This window comes from Trachymyrmex cornetzi, unplaced genomic scaffold (assembly GCF_001594075.2).
Source record: "Trachymyrmex cornetzi isolate Tcor2-1 unplaced genomic scaffold, Tcor1.1 scaffold748, whole genome shotgun sequence".
Lineage (NCBI taxonomy): Eukaryota > Metazoa > Arthropoda > Insecta > Hymenoptera > Formicidae > Trachymyrmex > Trachymyrmex cornetzi.
This window is the reverse complement of record NW_017300079.1, coordinates 302,153-322,496: the sequence shown is the minus strand read 5'-3', so window position 1 is coordinate 322,496 and position 20,344 is coordinate 302,153. Positions and strand designations below refer to the sequence as shown.

The 20,344-nt window shown below is 32.9% G+C and overlaps 1 protein-coding gene across 3 annotated transcripts; it reads right to left on the bottom strand.

The window, feature by feature from the left end:
* Window positions 1-537: 537 nt before the first annotated feature.
* Window positions 538-15,983, bottom strand: LOC108768030 (phospholipase D3). 3 transcript variants are annotated; one of them, XM_018518238.1, is made up of 12 exons: window positions 15,930-15,983; window positions 9,099-9,401; window positions 6,555-6,803; window positions 5,878-5,999; window positions 5,199-5,541; window positions 4,991-5,125; window positions 3,398-3,589; window positions 3,180-3,308; window positions 2,769-2,908; window positions 1,395-1,560; window positions 1,179-1,320; window positions 810-1,009 (listed from the first exon to the last, which is right to left on the bottom strand). In XM_018518238.1, the coding sequence occupies exons 2-12, from the start codon at window positions 9,237-9,239 to the stop codon at window positions 810-812; spliced, it is 1,959 nt and encodes a 652-aa protein (XP_018373740.1). In that variant the 5' UTR covers window positions 9,240-9,401; window positions 15,930-15,983. The 3 variants fall into 3 exon arrangements, with proteins under 3 accessions (XP_018373742.1, XP_018373740.1, XP_018373741.1); XM_018518239.1 differs by lacking the exon at window positions 15,930-15,983 and adding an exon at window positions 12,039-12,174; XM_018518240.1 differs by lacking the exon at window positions 15,930-15,983 and having other exon boundaries at window positions 538-1,009; window positions 9,099-9,239.
* Between the last annotated feature and the right edge of the window lie 4,361 nt (window positions 15,984-20,344).

Below are 20,344 nucleotides of genomic sequence, written 5' to 3'. Positions count from 1 at the left end.
ATTAAAAAACAATTAATCTTATAAATATTTCGAAACCATTTTATCCAACAAGTTACAAATTAACATTAAAAATTAACATAAAAACCTACCACGCTGACTCTGATTTGCCTTGATTTTTTTTAATTTTCAAGAATTTTTCCTATTTTAAATTTATGAAAATTTTTGAAAAAATATCTTAAACTTTTTCCGATTTTATTAAATATTATTCCAATTTAAACTTTATTCGGAAATTACAGAATAAGAAATTTTAGAAATTTTAAAATATTTCGGAAAGAATTCAGAAATAAAGAATTTTAGAAAAAAATGTAGATTTCTTAACACTTCTGAAAAGTGTTCCAATTTATATTTAAAAATTTGAGAAATTTTCTAGAAAGTGTGATTAAATTATATACTAATTACAGAATTTATACGAATTTATACAGAAATTATACAAATCTTGATATGTTCTCTGCGCAGAATGAGATTTTTGAAAATTTAAGGTAATATTTACAAAAATGTTTAACAGTAAAAAGAGAGTTTACAGTTAGAATATAATAAAAAAATACATAAAATAATTTTAATTGTTCCAATGTAAATGAATTCTCCTCGATCAAATCAAAACAATAAGGGCCGGTTGTTCCATCTTCGGATAATTTATGTGAAAATTTATCTACTGGATAATTAAAAGAATAAAAGAGTAAGAACGCAAAAGAGTAAGAGAGTATAATATAGTGAGCTAAGTTTACCGAAAGGTGGAACAACATCTTATATGTTTTATGATTAAAAATTGCTACTGTGTATACGATTACTATACATGACGATTATTATAATTATACATGTATATAAGGTTCATATGATGAATGTTGATATGAACTTCTCGATAAGTCCCATAAATTTTCAGAATGAGTCTCATTTATATTGAGCGGAAAAGAATAATTGGAATACCAATCACGATGGAAGATATTTTCCAGCTGTTGCCTTATGTTGCCGTTATTTTGATGTCCAACGCTTTCAAATACAGTACCAATACCTATAAAGATAAATATTTACTATAAAATGTAATTTTGTAAGAAAGATATTTATATATGATATATTTTTCATATAATTCATTTACAAGAATAACAAGAATAAATTTTATTACTATCTACTCTAATTTATTTTATTTTATTTTCGTGAAAAACGACATTTGAATGACTTACCAGCTGTGTCAATAAAATAATCACCCGACCAATTACTCGTTCCGATATATGCTGCTACATCAGTGACCATGTATTTATTGTGGTTTACTCTCGCGTAGGGTATTTTATTCAAGTGTGGATCGGTGGGTACAATAAACCTTCTCTATTCAATAATTCAACGTCAACAGAAAAATACGTACACTCATAAGTGTTCTAAAAAGGGAATACTCTACTCACCACTTCGATTTTGACGTTGGGGTAACTATATGTCAAGTCTTGCAGTGATTTAAGAAAATACGATTCGGACGGTCTCGAGTATTTCCACCAAGAGATTAAAAGACGCACTTCTACTTTACGCTCGATCGCCGCCGCTCTTAAAGCATTATCTATTATAGGCCAGTATCTGCAAATATAGATATAAAACGGTTCTTAAAATTTTTAGCAGAAGAAAGAAAATAAAAGAAAATGCTATATTATATATGCATAAAATATAATATTTATATATAATATAATATTTTTTTATATATATAACAGTTAATATTCTTATATCTATTTAATATTAATATTTATTTATAGGGTTATAAAACGTTACTTTATAAAAATAACGCGTTACCACATTACCGTTACTTTTTTTTTTTTAATTCGCGAATGTTACCGTTATTCATTGTTAATTTCCTCCATAGCAAAAACAATCACATTCACATCACAATAGATTCACAGTAGTCACAGATAAATTGTGATGTCACTATGAGATTATCAAAAGGTCACAGTGGCCGGTATTTATAATCGATTCTTATATTTATTTTAAGATCGTCTTGAGTACAGTCTTAAGATGTCATGAACCAATTAGAGAGTCGCATTAGCATTTTAAAACATTACTTAAGGCGATCTTAAAATAAAAGCGGATTATGAATACCGGCCATGTCACATTATATTATTATCTTAATCTATGTGTGTCATATAGCAGTGTCACAGTGAAGTGCAATTTTTTCACAGCTTCATAATGATGTCATAGCGATATCATACCTGTGACAAAGCGGATCACACGTCACAATGACTTTATTGTGATATTACTGCGATTATTTTTGTGTTATGGGGATTTTAAAAGTAACGCGTTATCGTTGCTGTTACTTAGAAAATAATGATTAGTTATTTTTTTGTTACTCTTTTGTATTGTTAAAGTAAGACATTAGATTTCAAAGTTATATTATATTCATAATTAATTATATTTATATAAGTAATATTAAATGTAACAATAAATATTGAGTCGTAAAGGCTGATCTCTATACAAGGTATCTCAAAATTTGCAAATTTAAATACGGACAGCAAAGTTTTCGAAAAAAGTAAGTTTAAAAAGTATTTGCCATTTTTCGTTTTGAATAATACTTTTTGAAATATAATTAGGTTTAAAACTAGTCAATTATAGATTACATATATCCATCAAACGGTTGTCTGTCTGTGAATTACACATTGATAGTTAATAATCGCGCGTGGCAATTCACGGTCTAAATTAACACGATCTATTTCACTGTGGTATTTTATATACAATATATATCTTTATATATTTTTATATATATATTTATATATTTATATATATATCTTTATACATACTTTATTTGTGGAGTATATATTGTTAACGGGAAATAATCCATCACAGAGATATAAATGAACTTTTCCGCTTTAGCAATACAGTGCACAATCGCGTCTAGGTCGCTACTTCTACCTTTTGGTGAAAATGGTGGAGGTGAACTCTGTAACATAATATTAACATACATAATCTAAAAATACGAGGTATAACATTGCGCATAAAAACCAATATGGCATGTAGCCATATTGATTTTTAGCATTTGTACTAATGTCTAGTTAGTCAAAGAATGGCCATTATAAACAAGTACGTATCCACGGAAATGTTATATATATGGAATTTTTATAGCATGAATATATGTATATACATATAATATATGTATTTTCAACAATTTAGAAAAAATAATTGCACAACATATTTATTAAGATGATACTAACCGCGATAAACAGTTTGTACTTATTATCCATGTTTGTAAAATTCATAGGATTATCAATATTTATCTTTGTGCTAAAGGAATCTGGCCATGTGGAAGGCACTTTACCATCTTCGCTTAATTTCCAATATACCTATAAAATAAAAAAATCAATAATAGTTTTTAATTCAAAGATAGAAAACATAGTTATTGCGTATTTTTGTAACTTATTTTACAGCTTACGTCGAATATTTTGGCGTAGTCGTTCGCTAAACAGGAACAATTCAGGGCTATCAAACCGAGTTCTTTTACTTGCGAAAGGGATCTCCAATCCATATTTGCTGAACCAACGTATACATGAGTACGATCGATAAGCCATAATTTCGTGTGAAGCACACCGCCGCCCAACAATCCAGCGAAATTTAAGTTTTTCACCTGAATTCAAATACAATTTATTACGTTGCCTTCAAAATTACATATAACAAAAAACGATAAAAATCATACCATGTCGCGCGATTAAATTTTAATAAATAGATGTTAAAAAAATTACCAACAATAAGAATCAACAAATTAAACAAAAGAAATCCTATATCCGATCAAAGCAGATCATAATGCTTAAATATTTCTGTGCGAATTTGTATACAATATACAGGGTTTCATGTGGCTCCCTCTAAAAAAAATTAATAAAAAATATCAATGTATGCTCATTTGATCGCATTTTTAAAAACGTACCAATAGATGGCCCACCCTGTACATATCTGATTTTGCAAATCGCGCGCTGAAATCTTTCTCAGCTTTGAAATGCAATTATGGACAGAACCGAAATAACAACGTTATTTATTAGAATGACAAGCAGTTTAATCATTTTTTAATGCTAATAAGCAACTTTATAAGAATATATTAATAATTTAGACGTAAACGAGAGAAATTATTAAATTGCCACTTTGGTTCTGCAAGTAATTCTGCTCACGATATTACATTTCAAGACCGAAAAAGATTTCGGCGTGCGGTTTGTAGAATCAGATATGCATTAGTTCAAACAAAAATATTTAAGCACCAAGATCCGCCTTGATCAAATATAAGACAGATATTGAAAATAATGGATCCACCTCCGATGGCATGTATTATCAAGGTCATAACTTTGAATGATCTCAGGTTTTAGCCCGCGCTTGTTATTCGTTAAAAAGTTATTAATAGGATAAATTTTATAAATAGAACACAAAATTTACCCCATCCTTCATCCAGGAATTAATGATTTTCTACGCGAAGCGAGTTCCATTCCATCTCTCCCCCTGCCTAAGGACGCACGACTTTCCACGCGAAGCGACTTCCACCCCACCTTTCTTCCTGCCTAAGGGCGTGCCACTTTTCACACGAACCGAGGTCCACCTCACAATCGGATAAGGGTTGTCACACTGTTTTTCTCATCTTTGTTCTATCTCAAATAGTGTAAAAGGAAGGTACGTATGGACTCCGCTCCTACACCCCCACTAGATCTAATTCTAACCTAACCCAACCCTCATCCGATTGTAAGGTGGACTTTGGTTCGCGTGGAAAGTCATTAATTCCTATAAGAGATGGGGTAAACTTTGTGTTCTAACTATAAAACTTATTTTGTTAATAACTTTTTAACAAATAACGAATGCGAGCTAAAACCTTCCGAGAACCACTCTGAGCCATGATAATGACAATATATGTCAAGGTAGAAGTCATTGGAGGTGGGTCCGTTGTTTTCAATATTTACCGTATAAATAGATTTATTTTAAAATTTATATGGAAATTTAGTGAGATAAATTGTGTTCATTATAATATTACGACATAATATTATAATATTACCTGTGCGTTAGCCTTTTTGGCCAAAATTTGCGTATCGACATTTGGAGACAAGCGAGAAGGAAGATTCTGTGCAATTTTTAGCATGATATGTCTATCTCTTCCGGCTTCTAACAATGATTGGAACACCTGTTCTCCCTAATGAGACACTTTGTTTAATGAATGATGTCAGTGGATTGAATATGTTATATACTGCAACTTTACTATTTACCATCTTAGCACTGTCGTCAGGAAACACATCTTCCCTTTTCATTGTCCAATAAAGCGACGCAATTTCAATCGTGTCCTGCGCCATTTCGATGAGATTCATCCAAGAATCGTAGGTTGATTCGTGCTGCACTGTGTTATTGCTATAATTCAAACCTACAGGTATACTTTCCACCAGGGATAAACTGCAATGATCCATGCACGTTGATTCCGAATCCAACACGGTGGCATTTAACGAATACTTGTCCGCATGGTCTAATAGCGGCAAAAGTACGACCAAAACGATCAAAATCAATATGATCGTTATCGGAATGCAACTGGGTCTGCACCAACCCTGCGCACCCCACCTTTGATAGGAATATCAATATGAACGTTATTACTATAATTTAATCATAATGGAAAAAATATTTTTGCACAATTAAAAATCTTTAAATCTTAAGTAGCTTCTTTAATGCAAAGTCGACTTTAATTTCTAGGAATAGTAAGCTTTCTCTATATGGAATAATAATTTATTTGTCAACCAAGGATATAGCTATTCGAAGAGTGGAGAATTTTTATTGAATTATGTTTACGTACTATTTTCATAATTAACAAAACAATGAAAAACGTATATATATTATCTTCTAAAAATGATCTATTTTTCCTTCTATAATGTCTAATTTTTTAAATTAAAATATTTGTACTTTGCATTCGTGAGAGGATCGTCCACGTCAGTCCGCAACATAAACCCGGTCTGGTCCCATAACTCTAGGTCGTCATCACCTCCCGGAGAATTCACGTCCAACCGTGCGTTTTCGGATACAGTCTGCAACAGAATGTATCACGTGCGTTATTTTTATATAGTCACATGTTGCAAGTACAATGCTGTTGTACAATATTATTGGTGATTATAGCACTATTGTTGATTATACTTACAATTAGTAAAAATCTCCTCGGAAAATTTAATATAAAAAGGAAAAATGCTTCAATAGTTCTTATTATCATCTTTGTATTAAATCATCTTTGATTAAAAACGACTACATGAATTTTATCGTATTTATATGATAACGAGGTGTGCAGACTTTACTGTTTGTCAAAATAATAGAAAGGTCTTCACGAAGAAACGGATTTTGATAGTCGCAATGATCACACAACTTGAGCACAAGAGTCATAAATCCTACAATTATAATTTGTCCAAATAAATCGAAGATTTACACATAAAAATTTGCGCAATACTTACAGCGCTTCACTCTCGTTAGCCTTGTAAGCGTTGCGCAAATTTTTATGTGTAAATCTTTGATTTATTTAGACAAACCTTCACATGACAATGATGTGAATAAATTTTAGATGTACGACTGAGCGCAACAATATGAGGACCTACCGATAATTTGTGCTTGAGTCGCGGTGCTCTGTTCTTACGATGCGGCAACAATACTACCACATCCTGATCCTTATTTCGAGGCTCCGCATATTTCGGATACGCTTTGGCAACGGTCGCTCCTTTCGTCGACGACGACGACGACGATGTCGTTGGAACGGTAGTGCCGTCGCCGGCCGTAGAATATTTCGAATATGCGATATTATTCACATTATTGCTACCTCCATAAGAAACGTTGTGCGTATTGTTCACCTTGACGGAAAGAAAACGATTTATTTTTATTTCTTATAACATAGGCCATGTTTCTGATCAATTATTCAGACAGCAAAGAAAAAATTGAAAGCGATCTATAATCGTATTATGCGCAAATGCGGCTTTTACTGAACAGAATTACATTTGCGCACAATGCGATTCAAGGTGGATTCTTCCACCATGATGCCAATGATCAATTGATGAATTTAAAAAACTCGCCCTATGCGTTATGTATAAAAATTATTCAATTTATAATAGAAACATATAAAATTGTGCGTTTTTACAAAAGTTAGTACTTTTATTTGTAGTTGTATAAATCTTTTTTTACATTTAACGGAAAATTATAATAACAATATCATTATTACATTTTATAGTTTTTATGTAAATACTACAAAAGAAACTTGAAATTTTTGTAATATTATGCAGCACAATGGTAATATCATACATATTGTATTTGTATTTTTATGTTAGTATATATTGATGATAATACAGCTTAAGAAAAATTGTATGTATACTTTATTAGCAACTTATTATCTTAGTAGTACAATTTATTGGCGGAATATTTGCCTGATACATCCTTAATTTATACCAATGTCTCGCCAATAAATTGTGTTACTCGGAAACGTAAATATTAAACTATAAATTTTGATTGTATTTTACTTTTGCACATTGCTTAATTACTATAAAATAGAATAATTTTATTTTTTTGTTGTAAGTTGCTTAAACTGTACTTACGTGTGTAAATGTACACTTTTAATAGTGAGTCTCAAAATTATCTACTATAATTGCTGTATCTTGATGTAAAATTTTTTTTACTCTAAGTATATCTACTTTTATAAAGAGAAATCTTGTTCTTCAGTTAATTTCAAATGCATTTTACGTCAATTTCATTTAAATTTAAGATTTAGCAAAAACTTTTGCATAAATCTTTAAAGTCAAACGTCAAGAAATCAAAAAGTCAGTTGAAGTTTTTGCTGTAGATAGTACGATTTCAAATTCGTAATGTTGCAAATGCAAGATACGCCCTAATGATTTTTATTGCATCATGCAAATATAATTAATTAAGTTTTTAGTCTATCTATTGAAAAAACGCGAAAAGAAGAATTTTTCTGAAGGACAAAGTATAAATGTAAAAGGAGGAATTCCTTTTGAAAAACAAAGTATGCGTAAATAATGACATGTTAGAATAGATTGAAATTACAGTACACACAGCATTTGCTTATTGATTCAAACGTCACTATATTACATACGTAATACGGTTGGTGATTCATGAACAATATGAATCAAACATGAAGAGATCATGCGTGTCATGCGGTTTTGCTGGTTTTGCTGAAATGTAAATGCATGTACAGCTGTATGTAAATTATATTTTACTCTTTTTTTGCATCTTTTATACAATACCGTATAATTTATTGTCAAGAGTAAAATAACAAAGCGCATTCAGTTTTACCAGTAAAGTGTCAAACTCTAATTTTTTTTACAATATCTATAAAATAATATGTGGTTTCAGTATTTTTTCGTTTTCAGTGTTTGTTTTGTTATTGTCTTCTACGATACATTTTTAATAAGATATTAAATAATATCTTGAGAAATAAATAATAAAATAAGCGTCGTATATAGATCTTGTAGTATTTTAAATATAATAGATATATTTAAATATTGTCTTCTGTTCAATGTCATTTTAAAGATATTTAGAATGTGCAATATTAGCTGTAAAGTATCAGCCAAATAAGTAAGCTAATATCAAGTAAGTTAATATCAACTAAATAATTTTCGGAAATATAAAACAATGAATAATTAATCTGAAACTGCAAAAAATAAAACAAATAATTAATTGGCTTATGCAGTGCAATGGTCATATTTTGCTGCAGCTTTAGATAAATAACTTCTAAACGAGTAAGAAGATCCAAGTGTACTTTTGCACAAATATTAAAGATTTATTAATAGATATATAGTATAAAATTGGATTTAATTTATAGTGCTATATCCTCGTTAAATTTGCAAATAAGTAGGTACTATAAAACGTGATTGTATATAAAAGAATCAAAAGTAAAGAAAATCTGAAATAACTTTTAAAAGAATTGTGCTCAAATTTTATATACACGCGCGGATACACAGACGTAATAATAGATCAATTAACGTATGAAATTTATATATATTTGTTAATGTTTGGAGGTGTGTGTGTGTGTGTGAGACACATATTATACATCCTAAAATTATCTGAAATTCCGTGTCGATTGATATCTTATGAAAATACTTGACAATGAGAAAATTTCGACGCAGAGATCGACTCACTTGCACGAGGATGTGACAGGCCTGCGATGCTATTTGAAAGAGGCCGTCCTGCAAGTTATGACCGGTGTGCTCGGAACCCCTGCCCCCCCCGCCGCCGCCGCCGCCGCCGCCGCCGCCCATTTTCCGTCCGAAAAACGACATTTCGATTACGCCCGACGCACATCCGCAATTCTTCTAATGCGTCAAGGTCGTGGCGAACGACTCGTCGTCGATCGAACTCGCGTGCACGCGGAGACCGGCGTCGCCTACGGCGTCGCTTCCGTTGTCCGACTTTTGCACCATGTTCGACATCCACATCAATATCTGTCAGCAGACAAGACAAGAGAAATGTCATCCGTGCCTACGTCCACGTCCGTGCTAGCTGGCTGGCTGGCGCACGTGTATGCGTTGCGTTGCTGCGCGACATTGATTCCGACCGCGCGTTTAAAATTTAACTCGCGCGCGAGGGTTCAGATCAGACTTGAACTTCTATATACTCCTAATACTCCTATACTGGCAATGTGTGAAACGTTATGTACGGCGACGTACTATTTTTATAGTTCGTTACCTTGTAAAGTTCCAACTGATTTAGAACGGCGAAGAATACGAAAGTTTTCCTGCAAATCTTTAGAGTAGATACCATATAACCGAATATTGTTGGTCTTTTTAATGAAAAAATACTGTTTGTTACTTTAATAAATATTTATAAAAATGTTAAAAATGAGATATATTTATCTAAAAAAGAACACAGAATTAATGTCTGTAATAAATAAAATGTCAAACATATTTTTCCCAATCTTTACGATAATTGAGTCTTATTTTGCTATCAAAACTTTTTTTGCTATCAAATTATCATATTTTTAAATTTTAGTCGGACGAGATAAAAAGATAAATGAAAGATAAAAATAACCAAACAATGTTTCTTTGGAAAGGATCTTGAGAGCTCGCACAGAAGACGTCCTTTGTTAGGCTATCGGATTAGCGAATCTCGTGAAGCTTAACGTGAAAGATACTTGCGCGTTTTTGTCCCGCCGATAATATTTATTTCCTTCGGAGAGACTAGTTCGGACAGAGGCTGAGAACAGTTCAGGCGTTAATCTCGACAAATGGTACGCTCTCGATTGTAACACATTGTGTTTGATTCAGTTAGTGTACAGGACAACCCCCGGTCCTCTACAATAGTCGAATATCAAATGGTTGGTCGAAGGAACGGAGAAGCTTACTTCGGCGTCGCGACTTTACACGTGTGTACATCACAAACTGGCGTAATCGATAATAAAACGATTAGTGCCCCTTTGACTCACTCGCAGTATCCTGATAACTCGCTTATCGATGTATAATTCGCGACCGCCTACATCGAAACCTATACAGACGCATTATTTTTCTATTTTTTTTTTTCCTATTTTATCAAGATCGATTCGATCTCCGTTGCTGAGACGACGACGGTGATCCAGATCAAGGCGCAGAGGGACAAACGTTTCTCTCGGGTGAGGAAGACACGATCGAAAGGTCTCGCATGCCGCACGGCGGCGAGCACCTGCGCGAAGAACGTTCTCGTGACCTCGATAACACAATTCCGACTGATGAAAAGACGCGATTAACCTATTTTTTATTTGTAAACTTTAAACGCCGGGATAGATATATTTTGCATAGTTTTTACATTATTTTAAATACACGCGATGAAATTTAGAAAAGTAAAGTTTTTTTTCCATTCTTTAAAGAATGCCTCTACAATAATATATTAGCAACTAACCCTTCAATATTAATATTATAAAATTATAGAAAATTATATGTGTGAATTAATTATTTATTAATGAATAATAAATGATACATAAGTTATTTATAAAAATGGATAAATTGTGTACAATGAATAATTAACAAATTGAAAAAGTAATTAATTTATTATATTACAATTGATAAATTCATAAAAAAAGAAATATGTTAAATACATGTGTAGTAGTGATATAAATGTAACAATAATTTGCATTCCGTGTTTACAGATACAAGTAAAGAAAATTACGGAAAATAATAATATAATACATATGATTGATAGATACATTGTATATGTATATTGTTTAATTTTCACGTTATCTACACGGGGGGAAAAAATAGTTTGGGTGATTCAATAAAACTATAGATGCTGCGCGAGTTCATCTAAAACAAAAAAGATTTGATTGTTTAAAAGATTTGTTGTCTCTTAGCTAGCACGTTTTACTAACAATTTTGATTTATATACTGAATTGATTGTTGCAGAAAGTTATATTTTGCTGCATTAACAAATTGTCTGATATTTTACAATAAATATTATATTTATATCTATAACCGCGTTAACTTTATTCAGCTGTACAGCGCTTTGCTAATTTAACATAGAAAAAACTAGTAGTCCGTGTACCGTACCGTGTAACCATACGGTAGATTTGCTAGTTGAATCAATAAAGTGTTCCGAGTTTTAACAAATCCTTTTTTTTCTGTGTAAATGTAATAATATATGTGATAAAGTAATAAAGTATGTGATAAAGCAATAAATAGATACTTGTGCTATTATCAATTGGTGATAATTTGATAATATACAATAGTATAACAAGCATAAAGTGGAAAACCAAGGTTTTAATAATTTTTAATCTATACCTTTGATTACATATCACGTTATTATGTGCACAATAATATAAAATGATAAGCAATATACTCTGCAGATCATCCGTGTTATATCAGCGACATTCATCGGCATTTCGAATCATAGAGAAATATCGCCCGTGACATCGCGACAAACAAACGTGCATGCAGACGATCGCGGATACTGCGGGCACTGCGGCATCTCAATTCAATTGCCAGGGATTATCTAGCGTGTCTAATCCCTGTTTAGGACATGTCCCAACAAGTGAAGTGCCGATGCACGTCATGCCATTAATTTAACGGAATATCGCTGCAGGTTCGCGGCAGAATAACAGCGACGCTTATTACCGAGTGCATCGACGTTGATCGAGGCGGCCAAGCGAAAAACCCAAGCGTGGCGCGAGAACGTGGAAGGAGCGTAAAGACTGCGATGAATATGCGGACGAGACTATTACGTACGGTGTGGTACGAATCGGCCAAGTGCGGCAAGAAAATAACGGAGATCGCGCGCGCGCGCGCGCATCGCGAAACACTCTCGGTGGCGACTGCTCGTTCGATCTGTCATCATGTGAAGGAAACGTCCGCGGCGTGCATGCGCGTGGGACATATACTTCGGCGGTCAGGTCGGCGCGAATATGCTGGATAACTAATGCAACCGAGGAAAGCGAAACGCTTCGTCGATATACACGCGATACCTCCCTCCTCTACGGGCCTGGGCTATCGATCTCCATCGGAGGCACCGTTTCCCGCCCGCGGTTGCACCCTCGCACGTGGTGTCCTCGTGCCCGAGATCCTCGCTGATAACTAATCTTTCTTCTGGGTCGCGCAAGAATTCAAGTCTACCCTTATCTCCAGCCTGCAGCGCTATTCTTCTACTCCTTGATAACTAATCTTTCTTCTGGGTCGCGCAAGAATTCAAGTCTACCCTTATCTCCAGCCTGCAGCATGTTCTTCTACTCCCTCGATTCATCACAAATTCTCCATTACTTCTCCATCGAAGTAACCACTCGAAATGAGCTCTATAATATACTGCAAACTGTTGAAAAGTGCAACCCGACGGAAAAGAAAGGAAGGTAAACAATATTGCTCCTTTTGACTCTTCTTAAACAGCATTAGCCAATCAGCGAATTCCTGGCAAAGAAAACAGTACAATCTTCGCGTTAAAGTGTCCTTGTTTAGAAATGGAGACCTACCCACCCATTCCTTGAGCTCGCTCCAGTATGTTATACATATAGAATTCGCTGAAAGTATAAATTCGTTTCTACAATACGAGAGGGTATAATCAATATCTGAAATATTGTCCCACAGTTACATGATTTTATGTGATTTCATACGATTTCACGTGATGAAAAATAATTTTCTTCACTATATATGAAGTTATTTTGTAAAATAAACCATTTTATCTGATACAATTATTCCTTGTATATAGTTGCATATGTAATTGTCGGATTATACATGAATAGAAGGAATTTCATATGAATTTTATAATGATTTCAGGAACTCTATCCCACGATTACATTAAGTGGTTACCTCCTCGCTATAATAGATGTTTTAACCCTTAAGCCGTAAGAAATTGATCAATTACAGTCGAATACGAGGAGAATAATTGATGACATCCATTTCTTATGACTTAAGGCTTAAAAACATATTGTAGATCCGGGCTAAAAGCGAAATGTACAAAAAGACGCTACTCTGTGCTGTTTTCTTTCTATATTATTACAAAATTAAAAAATCACTTTTGAAAAAAACGCATTAGAATATTTTTGCTTTTTTTACAATAGGTTTCTTTAATCGGCGATTCCCTTCTAAATTATAATATCATTCTTTTCATAAAAATAATCAGATTGAGTTCTTATCTATTTTGTTATCAAAATCTTTTTTACTTCGGAACTGGGTCTCTTAAATCACTGTAATTCCAAGAATTTGCAAAGAATTGTATTTAAATTTTCCGAAAATTCTTTTCCATAGTTATTATTTATTTATATCTATTATATAATAAAAAGAAAAAAATCAATTTTTTGACGCTCCAAACTAGGCAGCCCTGAAGGGAATCTCATCTACAAGTCGAAAGAAATAGGGTATTTATAAGAATTTGTTAAAGCTATTTATTTTAATGCTTTGAAGCTTTTACACATAAAAGACATATGTTTCATGGTTATCTCTAAACTGTTGCGTTTATATTGGGCTTCTTCTCTTGCTATTTTATGGTTTAATTTTTAAGTTCGTTTTAGTTGCTGTTTTTGATACAAAACCTCTAAAATGTCACGAAAGATAAAAAATAATGAAATAGTTTAATAACAAAAGCAACGTTGAATGAGTAAAACAAATTTTTACTTTTTTATTTCAGACTTGTAGGACAGAAATGAGAACTCCCGCAAAATCGCCGTGGATTATCATTAGTTAATCTACATATAGTAACAGGAGAAGGAGAAGCCCAATACGAATGCAATAAATTCATCATAAAATATGAGCCGTTTATTTTGAAAGTGGCCTAAGTCCATTTGTCTCTCAATTTTTTGTTGTTGACTGCAGTAGCGCGTGCACAACTTGAAGTTAGCTGTCATAAACAACATTTTTTTTTGTTTTTAAATGGACTGAGATCACTTTCAAAATAAACGGCTCATATATCTTTTATGCGGAAACATTTTTTAATGATTGAATAAATAGCATTGTTTAAAAAAAATTTTGAAAACACTATTTTTTTACTTCTAGACGAGATTCTTTCCTTAAGGCTATATGTTTAGATTCTCACTCGAATTCACCAAATGTTAAACAAGGATAAAATGATAGCTGGGTGACACTTGGATGGGAACGCACCCTAAAGTGTTTTCTATCGATTAAACTATCTTTCTCTTTCAATTTTCATACCGCTTTCCGGTTCGTCGATAGTTGGCATACTACGAAAGTAAGAGTCGTCGGAAAGTATGTCGGAGCATTGCCACACGTGTTCTCGATTCCATGAATCGAGTCTGTCCCGGAAATCCTGGGAAATTTCGCTCTTTTTTCTTCTCTCTCTCTCTCTCTGCTTCCAATATTCTCCAACTTTTTACTCCAATTTCGACGAGGATTTTTGAAAAAATTGCCGTAACTGATAGACGAACTCCGTGCACCGTCAGGCTGAGTCGAACACAATAGGATCGTTCTGTACACAGGATGAACTACGACGTAGTCTGTCAGTCTTTTCGCCCTACTTTCTTATAGTTTTTTTTTCTCATTCCTTATCCACATAATACGTCTGGGTCGTTTCATTTCAAATAATGAATGTGAAAGCAAACAGCTAAAAAGACCGGATCTCATGACTGGGACGAAAAGTTTGCAGAAATACAAAGCGCACAGGGAAAAATGTATTTTATGAGTAGAAACAATTACACGTGCGGGGTACATGCTCGATTTTCTCTTTCTATTTCTCTTTTAGATTGTTCAGGATCTTTTACCTAGGTGGGGGGTTTTAGCTGTCCTTTGTTCGGTTTCGATAAAGGCGCGGTGAAACAAATAAGCCACGTCGACTCCATTTCCTGCCTTCGTTAAAACGTCTTTCACGTGTAATAAAATCAATCATCTAAACCTTTTCTTCTAATTCGCGATCTACGATCTCCCTGTAAACCTCTTTAAATTTTTCGCGCGTTATAAAAATGGAGGCCGCGCTATGTGCTTTCACGCTCTCTATCTTATAATGCATTCACGGGGCAATATCGTTTTAAGTCTGGCCCTTCCACTTAGTCAATGACTAGAAATAACCGTGCAGATTGTATTTAAGACAACCTTAAATAACCTTAAAACTGGTTCATGAATATATTTTGAATTTTCCACCGGTTTTCATTGATAACTGATCTTCCCTCTGGCTCGCATCATGAAAATTGGAGCACGTGCTCCGTTATCATCAGTCTTAACTAAACTAGTGCACACTCGTATGCTTAAAATGAAATAGATATATATATTTGAAGTTTGGCAAAAGTGAGATAGAAAGTTTCAGGGCAGACCAGTGTAGGAGCAAAGAACAGGAACACTTGTAGATCTTATTACGTTACTCTGTCCGCTCGTTGATATATTTTCTTACAAATTGTCCGTTAATTATACTTTTCCGCCGCGATATTCAGATCGCGCAGAATAAAATCTGGTTCGCGTCGCGTGTCGCGTTCTGCTACGGGCCACGGGTCGAAAAAGCGTTGTCGCTTGCAATGGGGAGCAGGTATGGAGACGCGCGTGTCAAGGCGCGTGCACGGTGCGTTGCGTACGTACCGTCCACGTTGGAGGCGCGTAGGACGCGCCTCGTGTACGATACTCGATCCGATCGTTCCACTTGTATTAAACAACACTTGATCGTGCCGCACCCAAGCGATTACTTATCGAGAATCGTGCCGTCTAGCACCACTACTGAGCACCACACGCCGCGTTCGATCGCATCGCACAAATCACGCACAAAGGCGGATTTAAGCGGAGCGACGCGTAGTCGCCACAGTCGCGGTGACGTTACCGGTTACCGGGCGAAATTCGCATTGTTAACCGGCACAGTCCGGCATGCCTGTACACCCCGTTGGCATTTCTACGTATCGAATTTCATTCATGCATTCAATTTCACGCGTCCAGCGGAAAAATGTAACTTGACTCTTAATCGTACGAGAATGAATCTTGTCTGTTGAGTGTTGAGTCGAGAGCTTCGTAACTACTGATATAGCACACTGCGACGCGATACGAATTCATCGGATCGTATTACAAATGAACGCGTGCTATGCGAAAACCGTTATTATCCGACTGAATCGAAACATTAAACAATTATTTATAATTAATTAATTTTCACTAAAACTGTCTTATTTTATTTCGAATTAATTAGATTTTTTTTTTAATTTCAGGACGTGATCTTTCAGTTAATTGTTATATTTATAATTACTACATATACTATTGTTCTTACCTTTTGCTAAAAAAAAAACTTGAGATATCTTGAAATACGAAGCCACCGTTTTATAACATATTTACGAAGCGTTTGAATCTCTTGCGAGACGATCGGATTTGTTCTTTCTTTGATATTTAATGACGCTTTACAAAAAAAAGCAGAGTTGGGAAATAATACGTTACTTGTAATGCCACTATCATTTTCGTTATTTTTTTTCTATTACAGACAGAAAAAAGTAACGGTCGTTACTTTTTGCAAATACAAGTTTTATTTTTTTTCTCGTAATGATCCGTACTTTTACCGTATCGATATGCGTATCACATATTCCTATTGTCAATGCTGGAAATTATTGTACAACATTTTTAAACTTTTTTCACATTTCATAACATGTTCAAATAATTGTGATATATTTTTTTCCCGTAGATTATGAATCAGTAAAGAAAAATGCTCCAGCACGTCAGGTTTTTGAGAGAAATCAGATTAAAGAGTAAAAAAAACGCCTTTTTGGCTGTCTTTTAAGTTATTTAAACAAATGAAACGTCATAGAAATATTCGGGCATTATCTGAAATGAAAGCTTGAACCTCAAGCTATAACCGTAAAATAAAAATAAATATGTAACATGATAAAATTTTTTTATAAATTTTTTAGGATCCCGCACCAACTGCAGCATATGCGCCGTCTCTCTATGCAGATTAATTAATTGGAAACCTCCAAAATGCTATAACTATCTAATTAATTAGTTAGTTTATTGAAGTTAAATAATTATAAGATGGTATTTCATTATTAATACTATTCTAGTAGATGAGTGTACACAAACTGACACATATGTTGAAAGGCTGTACTTCTGTGTTTCTCTGTATAATTTTTATATATGTATATTTATATATACATAAAATGATTGTGCAACGGACGACGTACGCACGCGCTGTAGTTGGTGCGCAATCCTAAAAAAATCTGTGCTACACAAAAAGGTTTTGTCATGTTACTCATTTAGCATTATTTTACAATTGTTAGCTTAAGATTGTAGCTTAGAATTTTTAACTTTAATATTGATTTCGACAATTAATATTGATTATTAAAAATTTGTAATTTTTTACTTAATATCTTATTTTAACATAAAAAAGAACGTAACGAATCATTACTTTCTAAGTAACAGTGATGCGTTAATTTCATAAAATAACGTTTCCAACTGCAAAAAAGTATTAGGATCGAATCGTTAAGTTTTATAGACATTACTTGTAGCCTTTTGTAACTTTAGGGAATAATATCGAAATGTGAAAAATAAAAAACTTATAAATAATTTTATAAATTTTTAAACTAACACTTTGAATCTACTAGAATTTTAAATCTATTTTTTTTTTAATTTGAATTATAAATCTAAATTTATAAATTATATAGAGATATAATATGTGATAATATTAATAAAGTCTAATCATTGTTGACGTATAATATTACCTCTGCGTAATACAATAATAACGAAAAGTATTAAGTACATCGGTGTAAATCTGTTTGATATAAGTGTCCGCGTTTTAGATGAAACTCCTCGTTTAGTGGCGCCTCTACATGTACAAAACGTGCACATCGAACTATGTTGTCATGGATATTTCCAGTGGGTAATACATCTACAGTCTCCGATTTTGTCCCATATTATGTAGAGTAAAAGTAAGTGATATGAAATTTTCGTTTTTTTTAATTCCGATATTTTTAATTAAATTAACATTACTGTGATATAAATGTATTAAGATTTTTGATTTACGCAGAATTCTTAGCGACATGTTTATAACTATACATTGTTGAAAATATAATGAAATTTAATGTACTTTTAAAAGTGACTATTAATTCTAACCCTTGTCGTTAACGTTAACATCATGAAAAATTATAATGTCATTATAAAAAGTAATTATTTATCTTTAAAAACTTTTAGAAGTGGCTTAATAGTACAAAACTTAAATAATAAGGAATATACAACCACGACGCAAGATATCTAGCGAAAGTCGTATATTAAAAAAATTTTTAATATAATAAAATAGACGTTTCGGTCAAGTCTTGACCATCATCAGTATAATATAATAAGAATATTATAAATGACTCTCATTGACTATCGTATCGCCAGACAAGCATCATAATCGTAAAAGTTGAAGTTGAGTCAACTTCAACTCTTGCGACAAGCTTACAATAGTTATTGTAACGACGAGTGGTACGATAGACATTACGATAGATGAGCCTTAATAGACATCTGCCAGATAAGAAAATATTAAAAAAATTTTTTAAACAGGAGCACCTCTTATATGACTTCACATTATTGGAACACAAAAATGACTATATACTCTGAAACTAAGATAAAATAGGACACTTTTTTTATTGCCTTTGTGTACCCTATCTGCTGTTGAAGTGGGATCTACATATTTTTATAAAGTGTATCTGTATGTACAGTGTCCTATTTTAAACGATTATCTCTTAAAATTATATTTGTTTTCAATTTTGGAGAAAAATGTTTCAGATAAATATGGTATGGTGTTTGAAAGACACAAATAATGATACGATAATTTTTCGAAAAAATGCATTTTTCAAGATCACATACAATTGATACAATACATTATCATTTTTTTAATTTTAAATATTTATATGATTTTTTTACAAAATATATTCCTTCTAATTATTGTACCTATAAAAGTATTAGAGTTGATTAAAAAATTAATAATTTACTAGATATTTAAAACAAAAATACTAGATATTTTATACTTTATTCTGTATATTACATTTTAACATGGAATATAAAATATTTCGTCAACTATTCATTTTTTAATGAACAAATGTATCTTAAGGTTCGTGGCCACTCATTACAGATTGTCAGATTAATGATTCTCACGAAGTGAGAACAGACATAATAACAATTCTTGCAAAATATACTAAAAATTCTCTTAATTTTTATTTGAATAAAATAAAATTTTATTTATTTCTCAATTTGATAGCTGTCATATATAGCTTGTTTCGTTTTTTGATTAGGCATAATTTAATTTCAAATATCCTGTTATTTATTGATTACCAGAACAGAAAGGTAGTTTTCGATATATTTTACAAATCTATTTTATCGATTGCAAATGTTGTTGTATTATATTAAAAAATTGTAACCTTTCTCGCTTCTAACGTCACAAATCAAAATGGTTGCAGTGAGTAGACAGGGGTCTCAATATTTTTTTGCACAGAATGATAAATTGAATCAATCGGTGCAAAGAAAACATATATATATATATCTGCTTAAAAAATATACTTTTTAGCGTTTCGAATTCCAAGGCAATCTTTTCCACTGTCGCCCTCTCGAACGCGCGTGACATACAGTAGAATATCCGTTCCCCGAACGCGTCGATATTTGGAAAACGCGGCTGCTTTAATTTACCGTTCCATAATAAAGAACGTCCCGTCTCGTTTTGCCATATATCCGAAGCATGATTTAAAGTTTAAACGAAATGACGTAAACGCAATGCAATTAAGTATAGCGACATTAATCTTGGATCTCTAAGAAAATTTCTATAGAACGAACCATAGTCATAAAGTACGTTTTGGCGTACTTTATGTAAAGGTAGAACAAAAATAAGAGCCCAAGATTCCTAAGGGTGACAAAACTGTTCTGGGAGGACGTTTAGCGAAAAGCGAAAGAGGCGGGTCCTTGGAGGATTGGCGAAAAAATTGCCTGGAAACTCGGGAGGAGACACATAAGAGACCTTCTTCTTTTTCATTTGATCGGCTCCGAATAGGTAAAAA